At 33.7% G+C, this 24,718-nt stretch overlaps 2 protein-coding genes across 2 annotated transcripts; one reads left to right on the top strand and one right to left on the bottom strand.

Moving 5' to 3' along the window:
- The first annotated feature begins 441 nt into the window (after positions 1-441).
- On the top strand, positions 442-15,877 carry LOC105326074 (solute carrier family 23 member 1). Its single transcript, XM_034472442.2, has 12 exons — positions 442-644; positions 3,284-3,445; positions 7,646-7,803; positions 8,455-8,561; positions 9,201-9,286; positions 9,846-10,027; positions 10,364-10,484; positions 10,913-11,069; positions 11,287-11,540; positions 13,739-14,012; positions 14,358-14,453; positions 14,694-15,877. Exons 1-12 carry the CDS (start codon positions 540-542, stop codon positions 14,948-14,950), a joined length of 1,959 nt encoding a protein of 652 aa, XP_034328333.2. The 5' UTR covers positions 442-539; the 3' UTR covers positions 14,951-15,877.
- A 1,177-nt stretch (positions 15,878-17,054) lies between these two features.
- LOC105326094 (synaptic vesicular amine transporter) lies at positions 17,055-24,330 on the bottom strand. The gene is made up of 15 exons (XM_034472445.2): positions 24,097-24,330; positions 23,429-23,678; positions 22,919-22,977; positions 22,598-22,774; positions 22,288-22,377; positions 22,148-22,188; positions 21,972-22,041; positions 21,679-21,774; positions 20,311-20,389; positions 19,809-19,860; positions 19,448-19,511; positions 18,906-19,025; positions 18,646-18,691; positions 18,238-18,325; positions 17,055-17,389 (listed from the first exon to the last, which is right to left on the bottom strand). The coding sequence occupies exons 1-15, from the start codon at positions 24,203-24,205 to the stop codon at positions 17,309-17,311; spliced, it is 1,422 nt and encodes a 473-aa protein (XP_034328336.2). The 5' UTR covers positions 24,206-24,330; the 3' UTR covers positions 17,055-17,308.
- Between the last annotated feature and the right edge of the window lie 388 nt (positions 24,331-24,718).

Raw genomic sequence — 24,718 nt, 5'->3', positions numbered from 1 at the left:
CTACAAAATAAATAAATAGCTGCCGCTGTTAACAGTTTCTAAACGTCGAATGTACCATTAAGTGTATCTCGGGGGCAGATGTATTATTTAGAAGTGTTCACAAGAGGAAGAAGTTTTTTGATTTGACATCTGATAGTTAAACATTAACAACCCATCTCTCTTTCTTGCATTTAGCTGAATACTGAAAAACGAACAAAAAAGGTCGTATGCATGTGGGTCACAACAAGTTAAACTTTCAGAAGATTTACCACAAACAAATCACACTCGCATAAATTAATTAAAAGACTATCATTCAATATGCGAAATATAGCATAGAGAAAGTCGTTGAGGTTTTGTGGATAGGGTCTATTGTATCCAATTGTCCAGTTAACATAATACAGTAGGGGGTATATTAGATCTCAGAAATGACGACGGGGCCTGACAAAGGGGCCCACCGGCTTCTACACGTGTAGTCGATGGGAAAGTGTGACAAGTGGTGTGTGACGAAAGAGATCTCTGATTGTCACATTGTAAACATTTAAGAGTGAAAGACTGGCTGTATGGCTGGTGTTGATTCAAGAATGTCGGAAAATATCGAGATTCGTGAAAACGGTAATGGTGTGACGAACCCAGGATTTCATATAGATAGCGAGGATGAGAAAAAGGTACTTGGTCTAATCTCACTTCTATAGGTAACGGTGGCGTACGCGCGTGATGTTTTTGTTGATGACATTATATGTACGAGGGTTGTTCGGAAACTATTGGGACATCACAAATATTTCTCTTTCTAAGTGACGAATTTTAATTATAAAGCATTGAAGAAATCTAAACGAATAATTGGGCAAAGTAATACTACAAAATAACTAGTGTTCGAGCTGAAATACAAGAACAAATATATTTACAAAGCAATTGAAATCTGACCTGAAACGGTTAATTTAAGCATTGAATCATTATTATTTAAAATATATAGTCTCATAGCTGCAGCGGTGTGTGCGTACAAATTGAATAACGCGCGTTTTGAAAATTTGTATGCACACACCACTGCAGTAATGAGACTATATCTTCCAAAAAATAATGATTTAATGCTTATACTTACATTTACATTTATTTAAACTTCTTGTCTGCAAATGTGATTTATAGCTTATTTATCGTATTTTATCCTAAAAGTACATGTAAGCTCATATAAATGGAAGAGTCGCTGTAACAGCCACAAACGTGAACTTTGATTTTCGCTTGTGCCGTTGCATTTTGCAACGTTCAACGTTTGTGACGTCATAATAAATCTCGTCATTTTAACCATTCAGTACCCTGTGTGTGTAACAACATCATAATTGCAGTAGCTTTCCACACACTTTACATGCAAAAAATATGTAGAATGTAGATGTTGAATTTTGACGTCATAGCGGTGCAGCGAATATACATAAAATTGGTGTTAATCTCGGCAGAAGAGCTCTTTTGGCCAATAAAAACGTCTATATCATGGAAAAGGTTCAAAATAGGGTTTATTTACTGATTAATCAACTAGAATTTAAAAAATGGGACTAGATATCAAGTACTTTTTACACATAAACTGATTTTAACAATTCTAAGATATATAAAGAAAGAATGTAAGAGAAGTTTCACGTTAAGTTGACTTTTGGGAAGAAATAAATTGATTAAACTCGAGAAAAAATCAAGAATGGGAAGAATATGTAACTGTTGCCATTATAAAATTAAAAAAAAAGATTAAACATGAAGAATAGTTCATGTTTATGTTCGTTTGTAAGGTGTTTATAATTAACATAGGACCATGGACTAACGTTAAAATGACGTTGCTGTGAGTTTGTGGTTGCTCTGGGTCATTAGATGTAGGCAAGTTTGTTAGCTTACCAGGATGTCATTAACTTAAAAAATTTTACGTTAACAAAAGATATCCTTGTTTACTTTCTGGTGAAATTTCATTGATTTATCTTTTTTCCCAAGGGAGTAAGAGTAAATGTCTCAAAAATATCCGCACCCTCGAACATGTACTAGTTTCCGACTAGGATACGTCATGAAGTGATTTTTGCATCCTATCCCATATCAAGATTTGAATGTAAATGATTGCATATGAAATCAGTGCATTTCAAGCAAAAAAGTTTGTTTTCAATAAAAATATGGTGATAAAATCTTGTAAATCAAAAGTTTTGCGGTAAGATTCTGCAGCCATGTACGCAGTTGAGCGGAAATATTTTTTAAATATTCTGAAAATAACATGTTTTTTAAAAGAAGCTACAAACAGACAGCTTAAAAGCAAAGGAACATTAACGCGCAATTACAATACAGGCTGCAGATTGTTGTTGTTGTTGTTATTATATTAATGAAATGCACATAGACACCCGATCTTGATGAAGAAAAATGAATAAAATTGACACGTCCAAGTGTGCAGTTATGTAAAAGAATTAAAATGGTTCTTTAATCGAATTTGTAGAAAAATGAATGAACAGTTTTCATTTTGATTTTATTGTTGGCAGTTTTGATGCATCTTGATAATTTTTGTCGCGCTTCTATGCATTGTATTATGATACCTAGCCCAATATTATGTACATCGAGAATGTCTCCCAAGTAGTATTATAAATAAATAGGGATCCCCCCCCCCCCCCTGTGAAAATTAGGTCTATTTTGTCGTTAATGACTTTTACCTTTCTGCTGAAACATGATCATATAATAATACCTCCATTTATTATGATACCCATTCCTTCACGATTTCTCCCATTGTGCCTGGTCCACGTTTGACACGTCCAGTGAATTCTGCCAATTTCATGGTTGACGCGGAATGTTGTAAGTGGAATGCATATGGATGTACACATATGTATGGGAAAATGAGGATTTGTTCTATGTTTTTGTCCAAGGCTAACTGCTTTATTCGACTATAACCTGTCTTGTTAAGATGACAGATGAGTGATTGAGTGAAGGTCAGCCATTAACTGATTGGCGGTGGTAATGATTTGTGTATAAAACACATGACTGTATACGATACTATAAAATACGAGTCAAAATAGGTTTTAAAAAACGCCATACGTCAAAGGCGTCGGAACGTGGGGAAAAAGGGGAAGGGGCTTACCCACTTTTTGGGGGACAAAGTTAGATATAACCATGACCATACCCCCTTTTGTTTTTGCTTGTGAAGGCTTCTGAAAAGTCTAGCCCCCCCCCCCCCCCCCCCACACACACACACACACATTTCAATTTGCTTCCGACGTCACTGTGTATCAACACAATGTAAAAACGTAAAAAATAGTTTTATTTCAAGATAAATAATTATTGATTTTATGACTCTCTTCAGAACAATCACAGAGAACGCAAGGTGTCCTACAAGGAAGAAGCAGAAAATGGCGGTACTGGAAATGACGTCACCTTGGATATATCGGAAGACAACCCCGATCGTCTGCTCTATAAAACAAGCGAAACTCCACCATTTCATCTACTTCTGTTCTTTTCGCTTCAGGTATGACAATTTCACATTTAACAAACTTAAGGCAATGTAGTTATAAATCTTGCCAAAAATGTTCTTCGTTAAAAAAAAATCTAAAAAGGTGAAGGGATATACATGTACATGTATGTTTATGAGGACTGAATGTATTAATTTTACGACAATCTATCACACTCCATCTAAACGACAAACTAAACACCTATTATTCGTGGAATTGGATGAATTGTTCCTCGGCACTTTACACGGTAAACGTAAACGATTGCAGTTCAAATTGATTTTGACGATGCTATGATGATCAAATAGTAAACACAAATCTTAAAGTGCTCTTAATTGCTGATCGTGGCATATTTTTTTAACCAGTCTTAAATTCTAAATTTTTTTTATAGACAACGTTTTAATTACTTGGATGAACGTTTTGCTTCGTGAATATTCTAAATTCTCTAAACGGTTTCAAACTGACTCGTTCGTCTCGACAGAAATGTACTGTACATACCGGGTTTAGATGGAGCCAACTCGGTAGATTCCACGAATTTTAAATTTTAAACTACACAGACAAGCCACAGATACTAGGCTCATTCCAATTTCATTTCGTAAAATCTAATTTTTAACGATGATGTACATGTACAAAAAATGACATTAAATTGCCATGTCAGATTTCCGCGTGCTGACGCATTTTTTGTTACGACCATGACATTGTAGCTAACACAGGCTAAATCATCTTCCCAAGTCAAAGGTTTCTGATCCGCTCCGCTCTAACATAAACCCTTGACCTAATAAGCAGAGTTTGACTGGGTAAGGAACCTCGCCCGCTGGTTGGTCTCATACAAGTTTGCATGATCCAATAAGAAACGTTGTTTCAATAATGATGTTAATAATTTATTGTGTATTGATTAATGTTGAACTGTTGTCAAATAATTTTGAGACGGACTAGTAAGTATTTGACTTACTGCTATCGGTTTTTAGTCCGGGTGAGTCGATCTTCTCTACAAATACGATTTTGTCATGGGAGCAGCCATGTTGCTATATTGTTTCTGTTTATAATGCATTCGCTGATTGGTCAGAACAAGAGGTCACAAAAGTTCCAAAATGAGTACACTCAATAGATGGCGTATTCGTTAAATCGCATATATGTATTGTCTTTTCGGTCAAGGGTTTGTAGAGCGGAGCGGATCAGAAACCCTTGACTTGAAAAAAATGAGGCTAAACGACATGACATTTGTAGCCTTTAAATGATTTTTACAACTGTAAATGTTAACAATTAAAAAAAAATACACATGTATGAGACATTCTTGCAATCCATCAAGAATATCAAGTGTTGTTTTGGGCAGTAGCCAAATGATGATAAGTGCTAGAAGACTTAAAATATACCAGATATACATACTGTACAAAACTGCGATAACTATAGGTTTTAAGCATATCAAATTCAGATACAATTTATAATATTTAGCATCAATTCTCGGTAAATACTGTACAACTCTTCGCTGGCTAAGCATATATATGTACATGTAGCTATAGTCTTCGGTATAAACTATCTGTACATTTCATTGCACAATGCACCTTGATAAATAAAGAAAGTAATGCACTCTTGAATTGTTTCTTTGTTGATCCGTTACCATGATACCTAAGTGTGGCTAATATAGTAAATATGACAAAAAATTCATTCAGGACGATCAAAGAACACTCGTAGAATTTTGAGCTATTTCAGATTTAATTTATCATTTTGTAAATGCAATGACACTCTCGTTTTTTTTTACAGTCCTCTGAGAGGACTTTTACAAGAATCTAACTTAGTTATGTAACATTTTATTTTCAAAATATTTGTTAGAGGGAGCAAGCATGTAACCTAAATTTATGCAATATTATTCAAAAACTGATTTCTAATTATAACAAAAATTTGGCCGTTGCTGTTGAGTTTTGAATTAAGGATTTAAATTCTGATTTGGTTTGTTTTGGACACGTATTTTTTTGGAAGTGCTCAATAGCATTTTCATGTTGCGTAATAATATCTCAACTTACAGAATATCAAACATCATTAAACGCTATCAACAATGACATAAAATATCCACCTGGAACCAAGATATTTCAATTTAAACTTTTATTAAATATTTAGCGGTCGCCATGGTAATATTTTTATGCATTGATTTTTACCAACAAATGTTTACACACATAATTTATTCCATATCTTGAAAAACGAATGCTATATTCAATCGAAAACCGCTGTTAAAAAAACTTTCTATGACATCTCATAACCTTAGCAAACAACTAAGATCGCCGCCATGCACTTCATTTCACTTTAATATATTAATGTTAAAAATCTCTGACCTTGAATGACATGACACATATATGAAATTGTGCTTTTTACAGAGAATTGATGATTAATACGTAAATGCTGCGACCGGCCCATCGTTGTTCTTAAAAAAAAACTGGATCAATTTATTACAACAGGTCAGAACAAATTAATAATCATGACATGGAATAGAAGGAAAAAAACCTAGCTGCATGGTTTAAATAAATTATTTAGAACAACAGTTACAAGCTAGTCCATGCTACCTTTAAATAAGAAAAATAATTAATGTTAATAAAGTTTTTACGTATATAACGCTTGACGCGATATTTTTTGTTTTAATACCAAAGGGCTCTAATTATACAGCATCTTTAATACGAACGGGAACATCATATCGTCATCATCGAAAACCCAGAGCCAATTTTGTATTCACTTTTTGACCGACCTCTTAGCAAATGCGATACAGGTAGAGAGTTCTCGACAATAAAACATCTTTTGATTCCTCAAGTGATGCGGAGAAAGGTATCTATAGAAATAAAAGATTGACAATATTTACAATTTATGCTTTTCATAAAACGTGTTCAAAATGAACAAGAAAAGTGATAGATTTCAAGGAATCGCAATACCAAAATAACCTAAGTTATATATTTTATTTGAATAAATACATTTGATGTCTCTCAATGCACGCAGTCACTTTTCCAAGAAGCTATAAAAATTTAAAAAATGAAATGCCTTAATTGGACATCCTTGATTGGAAAAGGCAGCAAATGTTTTTGTTTACGACTTCATAAACCAAGTTAGTTTTTTCTTAGATTTTTTCGTACCTAAATGCATTTTCTGCTTGGGTGATTTGCATTAATTATGTGTTATTGCTAAAAAGTAAAAAAAAAAAGAACAACCAAAATTGATGCACGGCAGTTTATAAACACCTGAAATATTCGAGATTAGTTTAAAAATTGGTCCCTTACAATGTTTTAGATCACGATTTTGGTCAACTTTTTTTTTTCCAATTTTAATGTTTACGATGCTTTAGAAAGGCATATTTAATAGGTAATCAAAATCTGAGTGTCAATCGTTGTGTTATAAGCGAGTTACAGAGCTTACAATTCTTTGCTTTGTAAACATAGCTTTTGTTTACATTTTGAATGTCGAAATAAAAATTTCAGTTTTAGACCTAAAATAAATATGTTTAATGTAAGAAACTGTACATCTATGCTTAAAATGAATACAAAGACAAGTCAGCTTGAAAATTTTTTTTTTACTGGTATATTAAACCTATGTAAACAATAATAGGGCACAAGCCTTGTTTACATGGCAAAGAATTGTGAGCCCTGCATCTTGCTTATAACTCTTTGACTGACTCTCAAATTTTATTTGATCATAAGAATACATTTCTAAAGCACTGCAAATAATAAAAATAGAATTTTAACAGAATCGTGACCATGCCCCTAAAATACATGTAACTTGCATAAAAAACATTGTATTATTTTTTGGGGATTTGTCATTTTAAACGTCATGAAATAATTTTACTGTCCTTGAACTGCAATGATTTTACATTTCCTTAAGACTATTAAGTTTGCTTGCATTTGCATACAATGTGTCAATGTATAGGAAAAACATTTTTTTCAAGTGAGTATCGGGCGTAAAAAATGCCAAACTGGTTTTTAACGTGCTGGGATCCTCAGCCATGTCCGATAACGCTTTTTTCGGAGTTTTTTTTATTGGTACATGTACCATAATCTGTCTCGTCTTATAAAGTATAAAAGAAAGGTTTACTGAGTGGAGCTTTGGCCGGTGGACGATCTATTGATATCCCCTCGCCCCTGGTACTGGATAGGATAGATTTGTGAAGATTTGTGCTATCGATTATAAAGCAGATTTCAAAGACACACATTATACATATTTTATTGTCGTATTTGTTCAATTTACAGCAAATGCTGATGTCCATTTCGGGTACTCTAGCCATTACTCTGATAGCCTCCAAGGTGATCTGTGCTGGGGAGGATGAAGAATTCGTGGCCTACATGCTTAGCTCCGCCCTCTTCTCCAACGGAATCTGTACAATTCTTATGAACGTCGTTGGCGTCAGGTAAGTACGCTTTCCTCGCTGTGGTCGTGATTGCTCCCAACAACGTTACGGTATGTCTCCTTTATATCAACTCCATTTAAACCCCCATCCCCTTTCCATTGGGACCCTTTTAAGATTCATTTACCCGGTTTTGTATATAGACCATCTGTAGAATGATCCAACAGGGTGTCCTATTTTATCAAGACAATTAAGCAGCCTCCCAAAATGGATCTACTAATGCACTTTAACTCACAGGCAAGGGTATCTATTTCAATAATCGCGTCCAATATCTATTCAACACTTAAAAACCTATTGATGCCCTCCAACCCACAGACAAGGGATGCAATTTTAAAGTTGTTAGTGAAGCCTACGCGTTCTTACTTATAATATTTTATGTCAAAAATCGCGTCATATAATATTTATATATTCAGCACTTATTAACTCCAACCGGAACATTCTTACCGCAACAAATATGTCCCCGACACACTCATCCTTCCCTATATATAGACAGAATATACCCCCCCCCCCCCCCGAAAGAAATGCTTGATAAAGGCCCCAAACCACCATTATTTCCCCCAACAAATATGACCACCAACTCACCCATTCCTTCCCCCTGTGCACCTCGCGAAAAAAAAAGATAATGACACATTCTTGATTTGTATATTTTATCAGGTTACCTCTTTTCCAAGGAGCATACGGTGGATACATCATCCCGTTACTAACACTACTGGAGGTCGACCCCAATAAATGCAAAATCCGACCTTCGTTACAGGACACAGGTAATTATACACTGTACATGTACAGGTAATTATAAATGCTAAGTCACTTACGCATGGTACGGTGGTCTATAAAATCGGTGAAGGTAAACGTTTCAATACTCGGACCAAAGACGAAAGTACGTAATACTATACACATAGCTACTGAATTTGAAAAATGTCACAAAAATTACAGCTTCGTTGAATTTGACTGAGTTAAACTTAATTAATGATTATTTAATTTGTGTACGATTACTTGAAATGATTATAATTCATTTCAGTGGAAATGAGTGGGGTTTTTTAAGTATATGATAACGAATGATGTGTGGGTGTTTTATTAAGTACATGTACATGATTATGAATGAAATTTATTAATTTTCATTTTTTCCGTGTTTCTCTGATCATTGATTATTATGCAGGAGTACAATTATAGTTATTAATATATAAACAATTCAAACACTTTTCTCTTAACCTTACTGAACGCAAGTTATTTGAAGAACGTATGTTATAGTATACGCTTAAGGCTCATACACCATTATACATAATAATATTTTCTTACACTGAAAAAAAAATAGCTATCGAAAATAAAGTTTTCATATAAGATTTATCCAAATGAATATTAGTTTCATTATTAATAAATGCTTCACACAATTTTTTTTCCAGCGGTAAATTCTACAAATGCATCAGTTTTGACAAGCTTTAATGAGGAATTAGAAATGCGAAACCTCATTTTGAATAATATGCAGGAAGTAAGTACATTGCATTTTCTTGACCTGTAATTGTGATACCAATCAGTTTAACCAATTAAAGGGTTTTTTTGTCTAATAATATAATTAAAGAAATAGTTCTGCATGAAAATTTCGTATAAACCGCAATCCATCGAAACCTACAAACATATAAAACATATTAAGAAATTTATTCACTTTACGTCTAATTTTGACCAAATCAATATACAGATAATTAAAAATAATTTAAATTATCAAACATAAAAAAATGATAAATTGCTGACGGATTATGTTCCATTATCATTGGTAAATTATAGATCCATTTTAACAAGTACTTGGACTTTCAGTAGGATGTAACGATTCAATTCTTGCTTCAAAACAAGTTAAAATGAAAGCGAAATATACACCGATTGCGTAGTCATCAAAAGCCAGGCAAACCCTGTTGATTTCAAAGAGCCATGGCTAAGTGGCCTACAATGAAATAGACAGGTCTACGTCACATTGCCGTTTGACTCAACTACCCAAAGTCCAAGCTCTTGTTAAAATGGTTCTAGTGTTAGAGCTATGTTGTTGTGTTGTCCAGTTGCAGGGTTGTTTGATCTTAGTGGGGGTCATCCACGCCCTGATCGGGGGCACGGGACTGATAGGGTTTCTGCTGCGCTTCATTGGCCCCGTCACAATAGTGCCGACCATTCTCCTGCTCGGGATATACGTGGTGGACCCTATATTGGATTTCTGTGTACCCAATTGGGGGATCACCTTTCTGTAGGTATTAAGGTTATTACAAAGAGCGAAAGTTTTAAATTTCTTAAATGAAGGAAAATTGAATCAGATATACATATGCATTTTCTTTATCTTGATCGTGTATGTTAGAAATCGGACATAGCGGCAAACATTTTTTTTTATTTTGCTTTTTTTTTGTCATCAAATCATGTTTGACACTATCTGACATTTTAGACTGTTTTCTTTGCCTTAATGTGATAAAACGAAATATGGTTATAAGCCAATTTCAATTTAAGCGGAATCGTTGTTTCTGAGTTTTGGAACAAACCACGAGAGTTAGTATTTGCATGATAATATACCTGACGTTGTTTGCTTCAGCGTAAGTGCCACTGGATTTATCCTGGCGTTCTACCTAGCCAAGTACAATATGCTAATTCCGGTGTGGTCTCCAAAAGGAGGCTGCAGAATCATCAAGTACCCTATCCACCAGGTGTTTGCTGTAAGTTTCTTTTCATTACATTGCAGATCAGCTACTGTATACAGAGTTATTTTCGCCCCGTGTAATTTTCGCCCTTCTACACTTGCTAACAGTTTCGCCCCGTCTTAATTTCGCCCAGCCACAGTTGTGTTTAAAGAAAGATAATATGAGATATTGGAATTCGTCCAGTCTTAAATTCAACCGATAAAACGAGGACGAAATAGGCGAAAATAAAACGGGGCGAATATTTCCCTATATACAATACCATTTCAATATTTAAAAAAAATTCTAGCCTGATGCCATAAAATGTGGCTGTCGCTGGAGTGAATATTTTGCCTTTATAATATTAGTGCACTATATGTGACAGTATCTTCATTTCCCAAATGACAAATACTTCAAAGTTTTACATGTGGTGTATCCTAAAACTGGATGTATCCTTATATCCATAGATTCTTATATCCATGATCGTAGGCTGGATAGTGAGTTGGATAATAACAGCGGCCGGTGGATTTACGGATGATAAGTTAGACAAAGGATACAAAGCCCGGTCCGACTCTCGACTCAGTGGAATAGACGCGGCAGACTGGTTTATCTTTCCTTACCCAGGTGGATGTATATTACAGCCATACCTGTAGAACTCATGTATATTTATAGCTTTTGGTCTTATTGTATTTTTTCCCTTTTTACCTTTTGATTTTGTGATGAATATTACCCCCCAAAAATGGTAGTTGAATAATGTTGGAGATACATTTACCGGTATTTGCAATAATTGTATAGACATGCAACGATTGTACAGAAATGCAATACTTTTATTACTTTTTAGGTATGCATGGTGCTGTAAGCTTTTCAACACCAGTTTTTCTTGGTTTTCTAATTGCCACGTTTCTATCGATTCTGGATTCCATCGGTGATTACTACGCATGCGCAAGTATGAGCCGCGTGCCTCCCCCTCCACAGCATGCAGTTAATAGAGGAATAATGGTAGAAGGTATAGGCACCATAATATCAGGTGCTATAGGGGCAAGCCAAGCCACGACGACATATGGAGGCAACATCGGGGCTATCGGGGTGACCAGGGTATGGTTCTCAACTAATCACCTAAAGCTTGTATTACGTGTATTATACCCATCTTTGGAATAAATCTTAATGATCATAATAAAGTGGGGCAGAAAAGGGAATAAGATAGCTAAAGCCTTTAATTTAGGCTAGGCTATCTTTATTTTCACATGGAACAGAAGCAACTAAGGGTATTGTTACACAGCTCTTTAAATAAAAGGCTAAAATTAATAGAATTTAAGTCTATTTCTTGATCCTTAATGTTAAGTTTTTAGCTCACCTGAACCGAAGGTTCAAGTGACCTTTTCTGATCATCTGTTGTACGTCCGTCTGTCTGTAAACTTTTCACAATTTTTTACTTCTTCTCTAAAACCATTGGGCCAAATTTAACCAAACTTGGTACAAAGCATCCTTATGGGAAAGGAATTTTAAATTGTCAAATAAAATTGCGAAACAGTGAGTATAGGATGCGTGTCTTTAAAAATCTTCTTCTCAAGAACTACTGCACCAGAAATGCCAATATTTACACAAAACTTTGGTTACATGTATATAGTGAAGATTCTAAATTGTAAAAATCATGACCCTTGGACCAAAACTGGGGTCCCAGGCGGGGTTCAAAGTTTAACATAGAAATACGAAGGGAAAATGTTTTAAAATTTTCTTATAAAAAACCACTGCACCAGAAATGCCAATATTTACACAAAAGCTTGTTAATATAGTGAAAAATTGGGACCTGAGGTAGGGTTCAAAGTTTAACATATATAGAAAAAAAAATGTTTTAAAAATCTTCTCAAGAACTACAATGCTTCAATTTGTGAGATTACTATGCAAGCATCCTTAAAAAATGAATTCAATAAAGGCATGAACACCGGACTTATACTTGGGGCCCCAAGAGGGATTCAAACTAGGGATAAAATGAATTGGAAAGTATGTAAATATCCGTCAGAAAATGGTCTGGCTTTTCATTTTTTCTCGTGACTCTTACATATAATTGAGCTCCGTATCATATTAGGCAAATCAAATGTGACCTGTTCCACGGTACTAAGTCATTGTCCTTGCCTAATCAACAATCAAAGTTTAATGATTATAAAAACAAACGCCTTAAGATAATTATTGATATTTTTAAAGTTTTGATTATACAAACATTAAATCCAAAAAATGATTTAGAAGAAACAAAAATTGTTCTCAAGTAATGATACATGTCGGTGTAAGTAAATCAAAAGAGATTTATTATTAGCCGCTTCGAATTAAAATACTAAAGGGACATCGATGGAAAAGAGCGTACCTTATGGATCAAACATGCCGAGAAAAGAAAAAAACTTGTTATCAACATTCGTAGAACAATTGCCGCGTTAAGGAAAAATAATTAATATTTTTGAATTCTATTCACTTTATTACAAGTAATTGACTAAGAAAATTTTAGTCGATGATCGGTGTGACCGAGCGATAGCCAAATACTCGAGTACTCGTCGACTTCCCTAGTTCAAACTAAACATAGAAATATATATTATTAAAATGTTAAAGAATTTTCTTTTCGAGAACTACAAAGCTACAGTTTGTGAGATTACTAAGCAAGCATCCTAAAATAGTGTAGATTCTAAATTGTTATGGCCAACCAAAAACCAGGGAACAATACTGGGGCCCCAGAAGGGGCTCGAAGTTTAAAATAGAAATAGCATAATTATGCTACTAAATAGAATGTTTCAAGGAACTGTTGTTCCTGACAGGTGAAATATGTGGCCTATGGACCTCTTTTTTTGTATTAGCGGCATATTTATCGCACGACACATCCATAAAATCTTGTTCATCATCCGTAAAACCCCGCCAGGTTGAAAAAAAGTGCCTGGTTTTCAGACCTGAACTAAAAAAGATGAAAAGTCGACTAAATCAGATAAGATAATAGTGTGTGCAATAGGTTTTTCTTTCTAAAGTGTGTCAGTGCCTTCACCCTAATGAGTGGAAAAGAACAGTTGTTTAGTAGAGTTTTCGGCTTTGGTCTTAACACACAATGCACGTTACACTATCAGGATTTATAACAAGCTGGAAACATCCATTTTATTTTTACGGATAATGTATAAAATAATCAAAAACAGTGATCATAGCTTTCCTAAAAAGGACTTGTCACAGTCAAATTACAACAACATTAATAAATTTATTTCTTTTTCAGTTCTTTTAATTTTTTCTCTTTTCACGTCTACGTCTATACTTAATCTCTTCAGGTTGCCAGTACCAGTGTGTTCGTGGGTTGCGGTGTATTGTACCTGGTCCTCGGTGTCTTCGGTAAACTCTCCGCGGTCTTCATCTCCATTCCCAACCCCGTCCTGGGAGGTTCACTGATCACCATGATGGGGATGTTCATAGGGGTCACGCTCTCCAATCTCAGGCCAGTGTCCTTGACCTCCACCCGGAACCTTGCCATCATCGGGACATCCATCATGATTGGTCTCATTATTCCGGAATATATCAAGAAGTTTGGCAGTGACATTGATACAGGTATGGTTCAAATTTGCCCTCTACTCATAACACTAGTGTGATATTTGACAGAATATAACTTGAGATTTGTTTTTAACTTTAAGAGTGTCACAGCCTATCTATTAAAACGGCATATCTACAATGTATAAATTTTTGAACAAGTCTGTGATCTGTCAAATATAAAGCCATTTTATCAAGACCATGGACTTGGAGTAGTTTACGACGTAGGTCTGTCTTTTTTTTGGTCGTTGGTCATTCGGTCATCGGGTCAAAATCTAAGCTGTTCGAGTAATCTATATAATTACACCAAACTGATCCTTCACGGTCTTTTTTATGTGACTGTAAAAATCTATTTAATCTTTCAAGGTTACGCGGACTTGAACTTTAGTCTGAAGGGTCTTCTCGGAAATCCAAATTTTGTGTGTGGCGTTTTATCGTGTCTCCTTGACAACACAGTCCCAGGTAAATATATGTATTCCAAATTAATATAACAGAATAAAGGTAGATGGGGTGGTATAAGTATAATACTGATTTATATGTGATTCATTTCTTCTTTGATAAATCTTGAGAATGTTTTTATTTAAAATCACAATAACTATTTTTTTAATACACGCACGACCTGAAGAGTTATATTGACTGAGAAATTCCGAGATATGAGGTTCAATAATGAATTCAGCATCTAAAAAGTCCTATTTTTGACAGGTACTTTGGAGGAGAGAGGTATCGCTGCCTGGCAATCTAACGACGAAGAGGAAGCGAGCAAAACAATGGCGCAGAATTACGAAGAAGGAAAAGAGATATATGAAATACCTCTGCCAAACAAAATCAAACAGTGGCATGGATGGAAATATGTCCCCTTCATGCCTGACCCCAAACAAAAGAAGAGGAGCCGAAGTTTATCGGGTCAGTGGTCACGCCGGAAGAGCTTGGTGGCAGGAGTAGGGAACACTGGGTATTAGGGACCTTTTCCGGAAATTACGTTGCTTGAAAATGTTAAAATTAAAGCATGGAATTCTGGGTACAGGATACGATTTGTTTTGGGCCAATGAGCATGCTTGTTTGTCATATTCTACGAAAAACTGTTTCAGAGAAAACGCCTGTGAAGGTCGATATCGAAATTTAGTGATATCTGTCCGACAGTGTGCTTTTCACATATATCAATAATATAATATTACTTTTTAAAATTAAACTACTTTTTTAAATATATAAATGTTTAAAATTGTGCAAATCTATTTCAGTGCTAGTGATCAGTATTTTTAAAAAATGAATTGATTAAAAACTGTTTATTTACACGATAACACTTTTAGAATACGAGCTCAGCAAAACATGAGTACCAGTAATTTTTTAAAAAAAAATCTTCCAACACAATCCGTGAACACAATCTTAAAGACGCAGGATTCTGAAGACATCTTTTTTTTTTCAACAAACTTTTTCAGGACATGAATTCAAATATGAAAAATAATAATATAATGAAACATTTTTAAAATAACAATATATTACATTTCAGGATATGTTTAAAATCACAGTATAATATGTTTCAAGTTAATAATTATATATTTCAGAGCATGGACATTTTTAAAAACATACATTCCTAAATATATATAAGTCTGGTTTGTTGCACACATTGTCAGATATTAAATCTTTAATATTTTTGTCACTGCCATCCATTAGTCACAAATGTGCCTTATTTATTTGCTTCACTTGCATCGAACTGATTGTCTAGGACGTAAAATTGTATGTATATATTTCTTCATTATGCAACGCGTAGATTTCTCTTTGAATAATTTTGTTCGTTTTATGTGTGTCTGTGTGTGTCCCACCATCGAATCAATTTGGATGTATATGTACTATAATATTCATTTTTACATCGTTGATTTCAATTTCAAGGTAAGAGTAAATCTCCTGATGTGAAGAATAGGAAATTAAAATATAGAGCAAAACGAGTGATTTCAAAGATGTAAAAAGTTTTAATGGCCATTGGCAATACAATATATTCAACTCAAAAGGTGACCAGAAAAAGAACTTGTGAAATTGATATGGATTTTGCTATTTTAATGTACTGTAAACCAACTATTATTCGCGATGACTTTATTTCGCGCTACACCTAAATTAAACTGGTTCGTGGCGTAACTTATTTTTGCGACAAAGTATTATCCACACTTATTTTTTTTTATTACAACTGTATTGCGAATATTAGTCATTGGGGAGAAATATTCGCGACAATGAAGCTCTCGCGAACTTCGCGAAAATCTCTCGCACGCGCGAATAAAAGTTGGTTTACAGTAACCGTATATGTTAATGGTAGGAACATAAATAATTAAGTATGTTGTTATTATTTCTGTAAGCAATGTGTTCCATGGGCATTATTTTTAAACTTTTCAAAATCATGTATATTTCACATTCAATCAAGATTATAATGACATTGATTTTTTCTGCGATTTTTTGTTTTGAATTTTTCTCTCCCGTCATATTTTTGTTTTAAATGAAAGCGTCTCTTTTTTTATAATAATGTTGTATCTTGCTTTTATGTTATTAAAAATTTTATTTTTTGATTTTGTTATTTCAGATATTAAAGAAAAGAAAGGTTTTGTTGCTAATTGTAATATATTATAAAATATGCAATTGTTATTTTATTAAAATTCTGTCTACATTTGCAAGTGTCAGTCGGTCTGTCATAGTTTGCACAACAAATATTTTGTAATCAGTTTGATAGACATATAAGTATATATTTAAGAGTTCTATGCACTGATTGAATGACCATAATTGATTACCAGATCAAACGGTGAAGGTAAGCATACACAAAGTTCTGTTCTTCGTGCCCCCAACCCCCTCCCCCCCCCCCCCCCCCAAAAAAAAAAATTGGAGGTGTGCTTTTAAGGGAATCATTGTTTGGTTGCCATCTTTCTACTAAGGTAGGATAAATATTTTCACTCAAAAGTATGATGTATAAATAAATAAATAATTAATTAAATAAAGACCCTTTCTGATTTAACAAAAAAAATTGATACGTCCACAGGTACATGAAAGTGTAAATTACAAAAAAAAACATTTGAGTGAAAAATAACTAATATTAAAGAATATCAGAAATCAAATTAATATGGCTTTATTTTCTTAAAAACTAATAAGGGTAGTTAAAATATGCTTCCAAGTGTTTATGAAACAGTACACATTTTTGGAAAATCTTTGAAAAGAACCAAATCACTTTTTATTTTTTTTTTTTAAATTTCATACAGCCTTGAGAAATAGACTTTGACATATGTGCTTATCATTTACATAATTTGAATAAGTATATGGAAAATGATTTGAATTTCCCGCCATTAGTCGTCCGTATAGAGCCTGTTGTATTGTGGTGTGTCTTCCTTTACCAGCGCCTCGTCCTCTGAATCCAGTATCAATGACTGTTAAAGCAGATACAAATAATTCATGAATATCCTATTTTTATCCATTATTCACCAAAAAAAATTGGGGTACAATTAAAATTTTTTTTAAATATTATTTTACTGATTTTAATTTCTTGCATGTAACATTCAAACTATTTGACGTTATAAATTCAAGTGCGGATCCAGATTTTTTTTTCCGTGGGGGATTTCAAAGTATAATTTTGTTTGCCGGGTGGAGGGAGTCTGAAACCTATTTTTGGTATGATTTTTAAAAAAATCATGTGAAATTTAAACGATTCATCCCCTTAGATCCGCGTATCATATTTTTGCAGATTTTTTCTTTCGTGGAACAACGCACGACATCGTTTATGATCAAAATCGGAGCGGCCATAAGTACCCTACCTAGTTATGACGATCTTGAACGATACTCTAGCCTTGAAGCTTTTGTAGAAAAATCAAAGTCTCAATTTAAAGTGCCAAGATTAATATTCAAGATAGTTAACGCAGCTACCACTGCGCACTAAATGTAGTATTTTAATTACTTGGCGATATTTTCCTCCTTTGTCTGATTGTAATTTCAACATGCTTATTTCCGCTTAAAAATTAACAAACGACGTAAGATGTCTTTCAAGGCATGCTTCCAACTTTAAATCAATTTATCGGCCAAACAAGCGTTTCGTTTAACAAAGCTAGGCTTCTTGGACGCAACGGTCTTGAAAACAACCGATGTCTAACACTTGATTACAGAACCGTTTTGAAATACTTTTATATATATAACTATTACATGTAGTCATTTTAAATGTCATAAATGGTGAAAAGTATCTGAATTTTGGACAACCCTTGACATCCTTGTTCATTATGCTTACCATACATTCCTCTTTGGTTTTGACAGAGCGTAGAACAATGGCACACGGACTTGTTAGAATTAATAGTCCACCAAGTGACCACATTAGGCTGAAAACAAAATTTAAAATCGATTCTAACATCTATAGATATTTAGGTGCAGAGGTTTACGAAGTGCAATAAAGAACTGTTGAAGAAAGGGTTGGTGAAAAAATAAATAAATTTAAATATCAAATGCATACATGTATTGTATGAAATTACTAACACTAACATGACTACACTTTTATTTTATAAAGTACTGAAACTGTAGTTTCGAAAGATATGCTACCTTCTCTTATATATACATGTATATCATCGGGATCCTAACACCATAGAATTGATGTGATATTGTAAAACTGAAAAGTTTAGCATGTATATATATATATAATCACCTTGGAAATCCAAACCTTTTTACGACTTGTCCACCAAGGAGCGGCCCTTTAATAACAAAAAGGGAGGAAATCAAAACCAATTTTTTGCACAGTTTAAACAGTTACTGTAATTCATGATAATTTTGAGATAGTTATAGGCGCCTGACATTCAAAAAAAATAACAGTACATGCGATAATCTTATAATTGAAAGGAATATTTTAAAACGTCAAGCAACTATGAAGAGGAGTAAAAAATGAACTTTTCTGGAAAAAAGGGCAACCTAATCCATATGCAAGGCAGACCGACAACTGAGCGACAGCGTAGACTGTTCCATAGGAAGCCATTTGCCGTGTATCCACCAATAAAGCTAGCAGAGGCATCAAAGCCGCATCTACTATACCTGAAATTGATGGAAAGTATGGAAGTTGAATGCATTACCGCAGTTTCAATTCTACAAGTCATAGCCATTAAAACTGGATTTAGTGGAAATTCAATATAACGCCACGATGAAAACAATTTCTCAATACATCACAAATCCTACATTTGTACTTCATTGCAAAATTCTATCACAGTGTATTTATGCTGTATTAAATTTTCCATTGAAATTGTAATCCTCACAAATTAAAGGAGAAATCAAAAAGGTCATACTTTAAAAATGTTATTCGTTGGATTGTGGTTTTATTACCCTAATATGGAGGGATTGAGAATGCATAGAACCTCAATAAAATATCTCTCTCTCTCTCTCTCTCTCTCTCTCTCTCTCACTCTCTCTCTCTCTCTCTCTCTCTCTCTCTCTCTCTCTCTCTCTCTCTCTCTCCTTACCTAATCCAAGTCCAATTCCAAAGTGTGGAAGCATTAGCTGGGTCACTGATGTTGAAAATGGTATCTGAATTAAGAAAAACACAAACTAATCGGTTTTCTGTTTGATATGATTTAGAAAATATGCATTCTTAGATTGAGTATTGATTAAGATATCACTGTAGGAGTTACACATATAATACTGAATATTACATAACAATGTAATGTACAATGTAAAATGTAGATTCATGAAACACTTTGATATTAATTAAACTGGTGGGACTTCTATTAACGGATACCCGTAAGTAACGGAAGCCGATATGTATATTTTGTATATACTACACTTAAAAACCCTTGTACTTTTCTTCATAAAAGGTTAACTTACACAAATCAGACAAAATCCCAGTAGCAGCATACAGGATAAAGAGCATATCCATCTGGAATAATAGAATACCGAGGACTAACAGTTAAAACTTATAATTTAAATACCCAATCTGAGTGTAAAAATAACATTTTCTGAAATGACATGAAATATTTCAATGGTAATTTAAAGCTTCTTTACGAGTATCTAAATGTGCTGAGTGGTTGTGCCTTTCTATAGTACACGTATCTACCTACAAGTAAGAGTTTGGTGAGTTTACAAATGTATATTATGTGGAATGAAATCAATACAGTAATTTAACATAAAACAAGTGAATTTTTCTCTAGGGAGATGCATGTAAAGTGTACTTATTGTGTTTGAATATGATAGTTAACAATCGTCACCTTATTAATTTCTTCTAATATATATTCAGGATGATTGTATACATTCATAATTATAACGTTCCCTTGATTTTAATTTTGACATTAGATAGTATTTCAGTTGCTCAATTCTAATTCTGAATCACCTTCCTATTTGTTTGGCCACCGCTCCGAAGAAATTGGTTCCTATGAAGTAACCAATGCTGTCTGGCAGGAACACTAAACCTGTAAACGAAAGTAAAAGGAGAACCATTTTTAGAACATATTACATGTATGCAACTTTTGTCATACCATCAGCAGACGTTAAATATATCAATAAGTAGTGTTCTTAACCGTTTAAATCTTTTATGTTCACAGTTATGCCTTTTATTTAAAGAATGAATTCAATATTTATTTGTTTTATACGATATAATTTAAAAATGGTTTGGGGTAGTTTACGCTTTATAAACCGCGAAGCGGTTTATAAAAAAGCGTAAACTATTTCAAACCATTTTATATCGTATAAAACTAATAAATATTGAATTCATTGCTTATAATTTAATTTTTTTTACACTTCATTGTAGATAAAAACGGTCATTTCACCTTTAAAATGACGTAATATTGTACAAAATTCAAACGTAACGTCAGGCGTATTGATACGTTTTTGACGTTAGTCTTACTATGACGTTGGCAACATTCTTTATACGATATAAAAGAATTTAATTATATCGGCTTGTACAGCTTTCAGAAACAAACTAAAGTTAAAACACAGAAATAAAAAAAACAAAAAATTATTAGTGTAGAAGTTTGGATCAGCCATTGAAGAAATAGGTTATATTCTAAGTAAGTTAGCTCATCTTAATATAATTACGTTGTTTATATAAAATGCATAAATGTGTAAAGATATGAATTATGATCCATGTCTATTTATAAATTAATGTATATCTAAACTCAAACAAATGTGAAAAAAAAATTATCGTTAAATATATAAAACATACTCATAATAAATGTCAAATGTGTTTATTTACGGACCATGTCTTGTTGGATAGACGTAATTTAGGATTTATCGCTGAGGGTTGACAAAGCGAAACAATCAAACAAATTTTACTGCATTTTCACATAATGAGAAATTGTATGTCTTATTGATTTTCGATACGTTCTTTGACAATTATCATTACATTGTGAATTTCTCTTTCCATGTCCAAGTTTGCTTTTAGTCCTGCTATTAATTCGGACAGTAGGTACTTGTATCTTAGTTGATATTTCTAACATTCGGTCAATATTAGTTGTCGTGCAATTCGTTGTTCTCATTATGTTTGACAAACTGAAGAAAATATGCTTTTTTGGTCATATCCCTCTAACAAACTTGTGCGCTTTTTTGCAAAATAGTAACTGCTCCAAGTAAACTTTCAGGGTGTCAATTACACATTCATTCAGAATGATCGACACAGCTTAATTAATTAATCTCATAGCAACAGGCGCAAAAAAGTTAGAGCTACACGTATTTCATAATATTTGTAGATCATTCAGGGTACCTAGTTGCCATTTTGGTGCTTTCATGGTATCGATGATCCAGATTGGTATCGTCGGCTCCAAGGTCGACATCGCCATGGTTGTAAACATGATTATTCCTGTTCAAAAGATAATGACATCAAAGTCGTTTAATCGCTCAGATATCGATGAAAATATAAAACAGATACCCCGCAGAACCGAATCAATTACTCTAATAGAAATGGAAGTTCCGTAGTTCATGATCAAGATATAAAACTTTTGCTTGGCTGTCTTTGGTGGCTAATTACACGTGATGGAGGGTTTGAGGTTGACCTACCCGCCGTGATCAGGATAAAGGGATCTTTCAGAAGTGTCAAGATGGAAGATTGCAAGTATTTGCCAGGAATCTAGGGTGCGAAATTTTTTTTTAGAATATTTTGATATTACGTTATCTCTGTAAAATGACAAGTGATTTTTAAAAATGATTTTATATTACAGCAGACGACTGCTTACCGTTATCGCACGTGATCTGCAGATAATGCAACCCTGAAAAACTATTTTAAGAGACGTTATACAGGTAAAGCATTGAAAAGAGGCAATCCATTGAATACTTTGAACTAGTTTCCAATTTCATATGAAGAACAAATCCATACCGATGTCAATAATGACGAAAAGGGACAAAATGAGGAAAGGAGACGATTGGCCACAGTAGTCGTACAAAAATCCCCCAAAAGGGTAGCCAACTACAAAATAAAACAACGTCAGATGCTTAAATCAAATATAAAGAGAAATTTTGTTCTACATACTAGAATTCAACAGATAAGCCATTTATTCTTGGAATACACAATGTGCACAGAATGTTGTAACGCAATTTTGATTGTCGATGATTTTTAATGAAATGTCGAGTTGTGCATGCCTAGCATGATAATTCATGTTTTCGGAATATATTAATGAACAGTTTACCTACAACTCCAAATGCAACCCCTCCCATTGCCACACCCATAACCTTGCTCCTTTCAAGGTCACTCGAGTAGAGTTCAGCCAGGATACTCAAAGCAGCTATAGAGGTAAAGGCTGACGCGATACCGTGAACCAATCGTCCTGCCAGGAAAGACACAAAGCTTCCTGCGCATGCGTAGACTAGTAATAGCAAGAGGCAAAACTGTTATATCATTAAAAGTCTTTCGAAATTCTATGTTGAAGCTTTCGTTCGTTTGCTTTAAATTTTAAGTTCATTTGATATTAAATAGCTGTTAAACATGGTTGATAAGTAAGTAGACTCACCGAGAGAAGATATCAGGAGTAAGACTGTTCCCACAGTAAGCAAAATATGGTATCCATATCTAGATAACAAAAACAGACCTTTTTAAATATAAAAAAATATCATTCACCTTTAAACCGGAATACACGTCATATACTTTATCAAACGGTACTAGGGAGCCAAGTTCATAAATATAAGGTGTTCTTAAAATATAATTGCAATGCGTTGATGAATCTATAAATACGAAACGAGTGTTATGTTAATGCATTGTAAGCATACATAAAAAGCTGTAAATATATTATAATATCATATCAATTCAATACACGTTAAAAGATACATGCAAGACAACATAAACGTAATGTTTTTGTAATTTTATCATATCTATTAATTTTGCTATATAATTTGTGACAAGGGTTAACTTCGTTTTTACCTGTTAATCATTCATTACGCATTGCTCCTTATGGCAACTGTAAACTAAGACGTCAAGTTTAACACAATATATCATTATACAATCACCTTTCCTACAGCGATACCTTTCAGAAAGACATCCTACACAGGGATTTGCCAGGATTTGTACTAATGCTTTGGAGGAAAGAAGCAATCCGACCTGACTGTTCTCGTCCAGGGCTTTGTACGATTCCTGCAGCAACTGTTTGGTGAAACTGAGAGAATCTGATATATTTTTGTCCGTGATCGCTAAATTAGGCCTAATGCTCTCGTTTCCGTTTTTGTCCGGGTCGTCAATTCTGTCGAGTTCCATTAACACCTCGGGAATGATTGGAACTATGAAATGAAAAATTGTGATCATATGACTGTATGTTAAACTGACTTAAAATTCATAGATAATCCTAACAAATTAATATAATGATAAAATGACATATGACGTGAAGTACTGTATACAAGGAAATATTTGCCCCCGTTTTATTTTCGCTCCTTTCGTCCTCGTTGTCAATGGGCGAATTTTAAACTGGGCGTATTCTAATGTCTTAACGTATCTCTCTTTACTCACAACTATGTCTATGCGAGTTCAAGAAGGGGCGAAACCGTCTGCTTATCAAGGAGGACGAAAATAACACGAGGCGAAAATAACCTTGTATACAGAAGTTTACTTCATCACAGTTAAACAATAAAAAAAAAACAACAAGAAATACATAAGGTAAGTTATATATGTTCAAAAAAGATAGTATTGCACTTGACTTACCAACTGATGTAAGTAAAATATTATCCAGTGTGTTTGTGTAGAAAATTAGACAAAGAATTGTAGTTCTTCTGACGAATAAGCTTTCCAGACAAGATGAAATGCGCTCCATAATGTTAGAGCTTTTCGAGGACAAGAGAAACAATCAGACTTGGACGAAGAATATCTGTATCGAGAACAGACAAATAATGAAAGTTAATTCTGAAACACTCATCCGTTGATAATATTAATTGAACATTATTGCCTTTTTATTTCACACTTGGTAAATTCTATAACGTGAAAAAAAAGAAATTGGACTCTCTGGATAAATTGTAATCAGCAATACCATGAAAAACGAGGATAAAAATATATTTCCCCTCATGGAATTGGAATGCCAATTTTCTAACACCCTTTTTGTTCTACATGTGTAAGATTTCATTATATTTTACAATGGCTGTAAATAGGCCTATAAGTTCATTGTCTTTATAAATGAAAAAAAAGCAATCTATAAGTCTACGTGCAAAACATTTTTTTCACTGGTAAGGATTGATGATTGACCAATGAAATAAATATATGTATGTAATTTTTATTTTACTTAAACAACACAGAATGACTATCAAAAAACAGTTACAAGCAAATTCAAATT

The sequence above is a fragment of the Magallana gigas genome, chromosome 8 (genome assembly GCF_963853765.1).
Source record: "Magallana gigas chromosome 8, xbMagGiga1.1, whole genome shotgun sequence".
In the NCBI taxonomy this organism is placed as follows: Eukaryota; Metazoa; Mollusca; class Bivalvia; order Ostreida; family Ostreidae; genus Magallana; species Magallana gigas.
This window is presented reverse-complemented; position numbering and strand designations above follow the sequence as displayed.

Bases quoted from the DNA above. Each gene is read 5' to 3' on its own strand.
- LOC105326074 (XM_034472442.2), top strand. From the start codon at position 540: ATGGCTGGTGTTGATTCAAGAATGTCGGAAAATATCGAGATTCGTGAA. The intron at 3,446-7,645 runs GTATGACAATTT...TTCAATTTACAG, and splicing joins TTCTGTTCTTTTCGCTTCAG to CAAATGCTGATGTCCATTTC. The intron at 14,454-14,693 runs GTAAATATATGT...TATTTTTGACAG, and splicing joins CCTTGACAACACAGTCCCAG to GTACTTTGGAGGAGAGAGGT.
- LOC105326094 (XM_034472445.2), bottom strand. From the start codon at position 24,205: ATGGAGCGCATTTCATCTTGTCTGGAAAGCTTATTCGTCAGAAGAACT. The intron at 22,978-23,428 runs GTATCGCTGTAG...TTTGTTATCTAG, and splicing joins GTAGGATGTCTTTCTGAAAG to ATATGGATACCATATTTTGC. The intron at 20,390-21,678 runs GTACCCTGAATG...TTTCGTTTACAG, and splicing joins AGCACCAAAATGGCAACTAG to GTTTAGTGTTCCTGCCAGAC.